General features: G+C 37.1%; 1 protein-coding gene across 4 annotated transcripts in view; it reads right to left on the minus strand.

The window, feature by feature from the left end:
- Nucleotides 1-3,877, minus strand: part of LOC106874278 (uncharacterized) — a 162,890-nt gene extending 159,013 nt beyond the window's left edge. For all 4 annotated transcript variants that reach the window (XR_001409985.2, XM_014921953.2, XM_014921952.2 and 1 more), the window contains exon 1: nucleotides 1,273-3,877. Coding sequence is in view for 3 of the 4 variants with exons in the window: in XM_014921953.2 (XP_014777439.1) it covers nucleotides 1,273-1,319 (47 nt within the window). In the remaining variant the exon portion in view is untranslated. The remainder of the gene's footprint in view (nucleotides 1-1,272) is intronic.
- Between the last annotated feature and the right edge of the window lie 6,866 nt (nucleotides 3,878-10,743).

Here is a 10,743-nt window from a genome sequence, read left to right on the forward strand (position 1 = left end):
ATATATATATATATATATATATATATATATATACACACACACACATGCATACATGTATATGTGTGAGTGTGTATGTATATGGATAGATATAATTATATATGTGCGCATGAAAAAATACTTATGGGAGTCTGCAGCATGCTGCCCCAGAAACACACGTCTGCCATCATGTGTGTGTGTATCTTACAGTAGATATACACAAACCCATACATACATATATTTATACACCTTATAGTAGTTATACACATCTATCCACACACATTTTATACATTTATTAATAACGTTAAATAAAGCGTGTGCGCAATAATCTCTATAAACACCTCGAAACGATATACACACACTAGTTGTAGAGTACACACACACATACACACACACACAACCATATATGTAGATAAAGTTACAGGAGAAGTTTAAACAAACGAGCACACAGCACTTACAAAACCCTACATACACAAACCAGGATCCTGATCAGCCATACACGCTCTCTTTACATTCACACACACACACCACATGTAAAGGATATGGTTTTTCAGTTTCAATAAAAGACAAAACTAAATACAGGCATACTTCAACTTAAATCGATAATTGGTTCCAAGCGACTTAACTCGAAAAACGACGTAACACGAAAAGCATTTTTAAAAACTATTTTAGTTGACATCTATTTTAATAAATGGTTTGTACATGCACTTTATTGGCTTTTTCCCACTTCACTATTGGTTTTGAGGTATTTTAAAACTTATTAATGCTTTTAAATATATTCGCCTAGACCGACGTAAAGCCGAAAAAGATGAACTGCCAAAAGACGTAACTTGAGGTATGCCTGTATATGTATATAAATACACACACACACAAACACACGCACGCACGCACGTGTATATGTGTGCGCGCTATATCTCAGTGGAAGCCGAAAGTTCTAAAATCTTCCAAATCTTTTGCCGAATCGACAAAACCAAGTTTCAATCATTCGCACAAACAAACACAAAATAGAATTTACGTTAAAAAGAATCGTACATCCGTCTCCCGCAGATGAGGACTCATTTTACCAGTTCGTTACTAACATGCGCGCGTGTGTGTGTATATAACCAGATGTTATTATTACATAATAATAATAATAATGATAATAATGATAATGATAATAAAAATAATAACAATAATAATAATAATGATAATAATGATAATAATGATAATAATAATGGATATCACAAAAACAGAAGATGTGTGTGTATATATATATATATATATAGATAGATATATATATGTTAAAGAAAAACTTACCGTTTGGTGAGAGGCCTGACTCTGACAGCAACTTTTATATTAGACATCCTTTTAGCTGTACATCCATTTTGGTAAGACTAGATGTCTTGCTTCCATTCCAACACACACACACACACACACAAACAATCCTGTGTCTGTCGGTTTATTTCTGTGGGTAACAAATAATGCTACTGTAGAAACTATTGAAATATGGTTATATATATATATAATTATAAAAATGTATAATATATGATAATTCGTACATAGATGATGTGATATTATATAGAAAACTTAATATATATATATATGTATGTATATATATATATAAACTTTTGATATAATATACAGGTCTGTGGTGTGTTTCTCTGTGAAACAAAACTATGGTGCTGTACCAACTCGCGAAGTAGAATTACAAAGAATACATATATATATGTGTCTATATACACACACACATTTTGTCAGTCTATGTTTTATACAGTTATTTTCTATTAGTCACATAGAGAGAGAAAGGAAGAAAGAGAGAGTGAGAACAATGAGGGCAGCTGATGAACCTCCTACAGAACAACCCTCTCAGCACCGCCACTTCGTTGCTTCCTGTTTTAGCAAGAACTTGTTGAGACTCTGCTGTTGTGAAGGTTGTGGCGGAGCCGGGACGATGGATGGCGGTGGAGTCTATTGTGTTAAGAGAAATTTGTGGGGTGGGGTAGCTAGATTGGAGAGTTGGAAAACTTTTGTTATAGTAGTGGTGATGGTGAATTCTAATGTGTTCAGAGAAAGTGATGTGGGATGACAGAATATTTATAGAACTTTGGTAACTATTGTCGTAGGGGTGGAGTCTACTCTGGAAAATTTAAGTGGGGAATACCAGAGGCTACCGATAGAACTTTCACAACTATGCTATCACAGTAGTGTTGGTGAAGTCAATTACGTTTGAAGAAATTGATGGGGAGTGACAGGATTATTATAGAACTTTCGCAACTATATTGTCATAGCGGTACTGGCAGAGTCCATTACATTTAGAGACATCGAGGTGGGGGTGACAGAATAATTACAGACCTTTCGCAACTATGTTGTCTCAAAGTGTAGTGATGGTGGAGCCTACAACGTTTAGAAAAATGGATGAGGAATGACTATTACTATAGAACTTTCGCAACTATATTATCCTTGTGGTACGGGCAGAGTCCATAACGTTTAGAGAAATTGATGGAGGGGTGACAGGATTATTATAGAACTTTTGCTGTAGTAGTGGTTTGGCAGAGTCCGTTACGTTTAGAGATGTTAATGGGGATGACAGGATTATTAAAAAAACTTTCGAATCTAAACATAAGAAACTCCCCCCCCCCATAACTGTCGTTATGGTATAGTCTGCTGTGTTTAGAGAATTTGATGGGGGATGACAGGATAACGACAGAACTTTCACAACTATAGTATTATTTTGGTAGTCCTTTATATTTAGTAAAACTAGAGGGGAATAACAGGGTAAATAAAGAACTTTAAATATACTGACGTTTTGTTATTGCTATCGTTTAACACAAGACGAAAGCCGATCGAGTAGGCTTATGATCGAAAGCATTCCAATCGTGATCATTTCACTTTTTCTTTCTTTTTCAGACAGCGGATTTCGTTATCCAATGTGTTCTTTCTTATTTTTAAAGAAAACAGTGTGTGAATTAAGGGAGATTTGACCGATATTTGTTGTTAGTAGTGATAACGGAGCGGTTGTTTGGTCGTTGCTGTTAAACTGCAGTCGTCGTTGTTATGGAGTCTATTGTGTTTGGAAATATATTGGTAGGGGCTGACAAGTGAATCGTAGAACTATAATGCAGTGGTGTAGTGTTGTTGTATGAAGGAGTGCAAAGCTAAAGTTGTGGTAGTGGCAATATTGTAGTTGTCAGTGCTGTTGTTCACGTCAGATCAATACTGATTGAACAAAGGATAAAATGCGTTCCAACCGTGACAATCGCACCTTTCAAGTTATAACATATCTAAAATTACATTATTCTGAATACACACGTGTCTGGGGTTTTTTTTAAGATTTCGGGATATAATTTGAGACAGATCTGGCTGCCATTTCTAGCAAGTCGAGTGACAACATAAAGGTTTCTTTGTTGGCACGAAATGGTAATGATGTTCTTTAGCCCCAGGTCAGCTTGACAGAGCGGAGCTGTAATCAAAGATGTTCCAGCCGTGACTGTTCTGCCCATTAGTTCAGTCATAGTACATCTGTTACTACATTACAATGTGACTTCTTTTTTAAAGACGGTAGAGCGTGAGATGAATGGTATTTAGCTGCTATTTCTAGCAAGTCAAGAGACTACGAAAAGAATTCCACGTTTTGTTGTTGATAATGATTAGCTGTAGTAGCGATAGTGGTAGTGGTGGTGTGATTGTGTTGTAACAAAGTCAATTGTTTTAGAGAAAGTAGGAAGTGTTAGAGTAGTTAACGGAATTATGCAATTCTAATAGTGAGTCTATTGTTTAAGAATGGGGTATTAGGGTAATTAAACTATTGTAATCTGGTGATGGTGAAGCCGAAGATGCCGGGCACCCGCCGGAGGGGCAGGGAAACATCGCAATCGATTTCTCCTCTAATCATGGGAGCTAAGGGTGTAGTGTAAATGTTCTTCCTCATTTGTATTCTCCATTTCCGATCCTTTATAACTTGCAGTCTCCCTGGCATGGCTCGCTAACTAAGGAACTTCGTTAGCAACTGATAGAAGTCTAAGGCTGAGTCTATTGTCATAAAGCAGGGGTGTCAAGTTGTAGACAAATGCCGAAATTTAAAGTCTAAATCAAGTGTTATAAAAAGAGTAAAAATAATCATATCTTTATATTTCATCATTCGTTTGTTTCAATCATTAGACTGCGGCCATGCTGGGGCACCGCATTTAATTATTGTTAGTCGAAGGAATCGACTTCAGTATTTAGTTTTTTTAAAGCCTGGTATTTATTCTATCGGTCTGTTTTGCCGAACTGCTATGTTGCGGGGGCATAAACAAGGGCTGGTGACACACACACATACACACACACGTAGTAATAATAATAATAATAATAATAATAATAATAATATTAATCCTTTCTAATATAGGTACAAGGACTGAAATTTTGGGAGAGAGGGGAATAGTCGATTACATCGACCCCAGTGTTTCCCTGATACTTAATTTATCGACTCTGAAAGGATGAAAGGTAAAGTCGACCTTAGCATGCTAACAATTCTACCAGTTCACTGCCTTAATAATAATAATAATGGTTTCAAATTTCGGCACAAGGCCAGCAATTTTGGGGGCGAGGTAAGTTGATTTCATTGACCATAGTGCTCGACTGGGACTTATTTTATTGACCTCAAAAGGATGAAAGACAAAGTGGACCTCGGTGGAATTTGAACTCAGAATGTATAGATGGACGAAATGCCACTAACCATTTTGCCTGGTGTGCTAACAATTCTGCTAATTGCAGATGGATATTCATAGACCTTATTAATGCATCACAACATATGTTTGTCCAAACTAAACAAATATATATATATATATAATTAAGACTCAGTTGAATTAGGTACTTAAATTGGGGGACCAAGCCAGTTCAGTATAGTCTGCACAGCTCAAAGTTAGGTGAATAAAAAGCAAATAACAAGGATACCTGGACATCCTTGTTACTTATTAGCTTTATATATATATATATATATATATATATATATATATATATATATATATATATATATATATATGCGATGGGCTTCTTTCAGGTTCCAATGGATGGATTCTACCAAATCTATACACATGTACATGCACATGTGTATAGACTGAAGTCATTGTCATCATCATCACCAACAATATTTAACGTCCATTTTCCATGCTGACATTGGTTGGACAGCTTGATAGGAATTGGCCAGGGGCTGCACCTGGTTCCATAATCTGTTTTGGCTTGGTTTCTACAACTAGGTACCCTTCCTAATGCCAACCACTTTATAAGGTGAACTGAGTGCTTTTTACATGGCACTAGCACCCACATCAATGCTTTTTACATGGCACCTTGGTTTTAGGTTATGTACAGATTTATCATCATCATCATCATCATCATCATCGTTTAACGTCCGCTTTCCATGCTAGCATGGGTTGGACGATTTGACTGAGGACTGGTGAAACCGGATGGCAACACCAGGCTCCAGTCTGATTTGGCAGAGTTTCTACAGCTGGATGCCCTTCCTAACACCAACCACTCAGAGAGTGTAGTGGGTGCTTTTACGTGTCACCCGCACGAAAACGGCCACGCTCGAAATGGTGTCTTATGTGCCACCCGCACAAGCCAGTCCAGGGGCACTGGCAACGATCTCGCTCGAAAATCCTACGGGAGCCAGTCAGGCGGTACTGGCAACGGCCACGCTCAAAATGGTGCATCTCATGTGCCACCCTAAGAAAAGAAGGTTGTCAAGATTTGGATAAAAACTATTTATTTAGTGCTTTCATCCCTTTGAAGGATTCATGATGAATCACACAAAGAGATGAAAGTGCTGAAAAAAGTTTTTATTCAAATCCTGACTACCTCCTTTTTCTTTATACATACACACATAGTCAGTTGAGGTGTGTTCTGTTAAGAACGTATAAGAGTACAATTAGAGCTTGTTCACCCTTAGAATTCCCAAACAGCCGGTAGTTTTCTTGTGGTATGCTACCAATTCTAGCCATAGATCCACAATTCATCACCTGTTATGACTATTTTTAAAAAGTCTTCATCTTTCTTGACACAATCAAGGAGATCTTGTGCAAATGAAATCTGAGTGTCTTTTTGGTCAGCTGAAAGCAGTTTTGTCACAAATTTGGCAGACACACATCTCCGACCCAAATCTTCAGTGATAATGGATTGAACTGAACTGTAATTAATCTGCACATCCTCTGATAACTCACAGATGGTGATTTGATGATTTCCCCTCACAGCTGCAAGCACATCTGCAATGTTTTTGTCAGTTCTGCTGGTTGCAGGTCTCCCAGAACGTTCGTTAATATTGACATATTTTTGGCCATCTTGGAAACATCTGAACCACTTGTACACTTGTGTGCAGCTCATACACTCCTCTCCATACATTTTCTGCAACTTTGATGCAGATTCTCTGCTCAACTTTCAGTCATGGTCAATGTGACGATCACACACTACACATCTTCTTTCCAAGCACTGCTGTAAACAGTGGAAGTGAGCTAGAACATTAAAACTTGGTGTGCATGCACAGCAGAGTTCAAGGTCAATCTGTGACAAGTGGGTTCACTCAGTATGCTATAGCTTCATTACTATGGCAACAGTCCAAATACTTATTGATCTGGTCATGTATACATACATATAAATATTTTTACATATTATATGTATACATATATACATATATATAGAGAGAGGCGGGGATAAAACACTTCTGACCCTTTTTAGATACATTAGGTCCCACTGTGTGGTACCTTGTGCAAATGTTTTCCACTATAGCCCCAAAGCTTTGCGAGTGAGTTTGGATTTGGTTGATAGAAACTGAAAGAAGCCTATATATATATATAAATATATATATATATATATATATATATATATATAATGTATAATATATGGATTTATATAATCCAGTGGTAATGACAAAAAAGCTTCTTTAGTGGACCCGACTACATACATAAACAGCCATCAACCTATGGCTATCAAATGGTGAAATAAATATAGTCATCTTGTACCTCCTGACTTTCTTTATATTTTATATGTGTGTGTGTGCCTGTGTTTTTCCCTTTCATTGCTTGAAAACCAGTATTAGTTTGTTTACGTCCTTGTAACTTAATGGTTTGGCAAAAAGAGACTGAGAGAATAAGTATCAGGCTTAAAAGAAAAATAAATACTAAACCCTTCAAAGCTGTGCCCCAGCATGACCACAGTCTAGTGACTGAAACAAGTAAAAGAATGAACATACATATTTCATCACCCTCATCATAACTTAGCATCCATTTTCCATGCTGGCATGGGTTGGATGGTTTGATAGGAGCCATTTAATCAAACTCCATTGTTTGCTTTTTCTTCCTAATGTCAGCTATTTTACAGAGGTTTTTAGTTTTATGACACTTGCAAACATTGGAGCTCAGTGCAGTCTTCTTGTTCAGTGGTCCCTTGTCAAATCATCTAATCCATGCCAGTATGGAAAAAAGGACCCTGGTGTGGCCCTTGGTCTTGCTAGTTCCTGTCAGGCCATCCAGATCATGCCAGCATGAAAAACGTTGGTGATGATGATGATGATCTCTCACACACCACACACACACATTAAGTTTATATTTGGCAGTTTTCTAACATACCACAGAATATAACACACCACTATTAGCTCTATAAAAACCTCTACTACACCTCCAAATAAGTGCACTTGCCGAATTCCTACAAGTTCACCAAATTTTTGTGTTTATCACAATTGTCTTGTCTGTGTAGGAAGAGCAAAAGAGATGACATTTGAAGATTTTTCATGGAAATGTCACACGATTTGTCACCAACATCACCACTTTCTATTGAATCTATGACTATGTGTTTTTTAAAATCATGTTTAACTCAGTGGAACAATTACAACAAGCCAGAGGTATGATATTGGCCCACAGACTGAATAGCCATTGATTTATTTGCATGGAATCAACTCTGCGATGTGTTTATGCCCAAGACATAAGTTGCTATCAAGAATGGTCCTTTGATTTGTAAATTGTGTCTCATGTGAGGCAGGTTGTAAATAAGAACCCTGTAGCTGTAAGTGTGTATCACAAGGAAAGATGGTCCATCAGTTGTAAACAAATGTGATGTATTGTAGTATAGTCAGTCATAAGGGTGCATGTCTTAGTGGTTAGGGTGTTGCACTTATGATTGTGAGATTGTGATTTCAATTCCTGGACCAGGTGGTGCATTGTGTTCTTGAGCAATCACTTCAAAACCTGACATGTGGTATACTGTGTGTGTCTATCCAGGCAACATTGATTTGATGGAGGGAGAAAGCCAATGTACAGCACAAACATTTGATCATTATAAACAAATCATTTGCGCAGATTGTTCAGCTAGAAATTGTAGAACCATCTTTCTCAGTCTACAAGAAACTACCATCATTCATCATCATTATCATAGCCATTCGACCCAGCTGTAAATAAGTACCTATCCAGTAAAGAGGTTAAATAATAGATACAACTGCCAATGCAAACAGAGGGAGAATTGTGGAATTCTTAAGTATTTCATGTTGGACTGGAAACTAGTATATAGAACACTTGTAGGTATTTTCCTGATTAAAGAAGGGCTGCAAAGGCGATGAGGACTGCCCTTCTTTGCTTGTACTAATAAATTGACATACAAATGCAGTAGATACTGAGCTTGATTATAGTAGTGGGGTAACAATCATGGATGTCTTTCAGTCTTATTAGACCTACTCAGCAAACAACACACATTACCAGTATTTCTAGGCAAAGATTTTTTTTTTCGCAAATAATCAAATACACACTAAGTGATGACATAACTTGAAACAAGAAGTAGCAGAAATTACCAGGGGATACATTCTGCAAGAAAACCAAATGGTAAGGTTTGGTTTTCTTATATATGTAATGAGCTATAAAAATCTTAATGCCATGTGCATTGGTAACAAAAAGGGTATCTGCCTCAACAAAATTTCATTTCACCCATATAAGTATGGAAAAGTGGATGTTAAAATGATGATGATGGCATTGATAATATTACACACACACACACAAAGTGCTTGGGATAAATTTGATAATTCTCTGTCTTTTTTTTCCCAAGAACAACTTGATGTGTTGGTGAACAGTCAACAATGTTGGAGAGCATAAAGATTAAAGTTGTAGTTGAGAAAATGGTAACTGATATGGAGAACTTGAAACCATCTGAATATTGCATGATGATTTGCTCTGGGTGTGAAGATGCCAATGTCAAAATAACTATTCTGTGCTCTGGAAACACCTTAAGGGCTGTAAGATGTAACATGGACAGCTACAATGGGGGCTACAAAGTCGTCACCAGCAGGAAGAGACATAGAAGGTGCTCTGACTGCATCAGCATGCTGGGATTCATCCAACAACTGCAGGACAAGGTGATGGATGATCCAAAAATTTGGTAACAGAGACGGGTGTTAGAGCTGACACCATGAAACTGGCTCTGAATGAAGACCTTTGCAACCACTTATACAAGAAGTGCAAGGGACAAATTTTGACAGCCAAGCCCATGGAGAACCACCTGACAGAGGCAAAGAAACTCCTGAACAAGCTGAGTAATACTACTAAGCCAGCAATGATTTGGCTCTTTTCAGAGGAAAAGAATTTCTGTCAGGACCAGTTGTACAACACCTAGAAACAGATGGTTTGCCTTCAATCCATGTAATGTCCTACATATCATGAAAACCAAGTTCCCCTCAGACTGTGATGGTCTTTGGGTGTTCCTCCAGTAAGGTTGACATCATACTGTCATACATCTCAGTTCAGATAGCTATGTGAAGCTGCTGGAGAGGGTTGCTGCTGAACGGTCATATGTATGGCAGCAGTATAAAGCTCCTTGCCATACCTCTGGAAAGAGTCTGAAGTGATTGTCAGAGTATTTTTGACTTCACCACCCCCAATTTCTAGCCTACAAATTCCCTCAATTGCAATCTCATGGATTACTGTATTAAGTGCAATTGGTCAGTAACTGATGAAGAACTACGGACCTTCTGTATGTCTCCCATTTGTTTTTACATTCAGTATACATTACGTCATTTGTTTATACATTTATATTTATATATATATATATGACTGCGTGTGTATCGTTGGCGATTTTATTTCTCCGTCTTCCCTTCTTTGGACTTTTTCTATATTTCTGATGAAGAGCTGCGCCCGAAACATGAAATCTTCTTTCTTTTCTTTCCTTTCCTGAGCGTCCAATAACACTGTACTTATTCCACGTCCTCACGTTGTTGTTTTTTCTTGCTTATTCATGTTTGGATTGACTATATATATATATATATATATATAACTTAGCAATTAGCTTACGACTTCTAGCTCACTTTACTGTGATCTATTTTGCCCTCCTTCCCCCTTTTTAATCATTTAATTTAAACCTTTAGCATTACATTTACAGCCTCCTCCCTTTAAAACTCTATGTAAACAAGCGTTCTTACTTCTAACAGTCACTTACTTGGCCATGTAATGTTATAGCTCGTAAGTTACCTCATCATTTCGCATTTGTCTTGCTTTTATATGTTGATTCCCTGACGATGAATATATGTGGAATTCCAGCAGCTCTTACTTCTTTGGAGGAGAGCACACATATATTTTGAAACATGTGTAGGAATTAAAGGAACTTTTATTTATATGCCTTTTATTTATATGTGTTTTGCTCCATTTATTGTTATTATTCATATCTACTCAAAATGCATCACTTCAACTTGGTATCTCTACCTATAAAACGGGTGTGATATCCTGGTTTTTTGTGTAATTTTTGCTACCCATGCGAAATGATGAGGTAATATTAATATATACA

This window comes from Octopus bimaculoides, chromosome 20, assembly GCF_001194135.2.
Source record: "Octopus bimaculoides isolate UCB-OBI-ISO-001 chromosome 20, ASM119413v2, whole genome shotgun sequence".
NCBI lineage: Eukaryota > Metazoa > Mollusca > Cephalopoda > Octopoda > Octopodidae > Octopus > Octopus bimaculoides.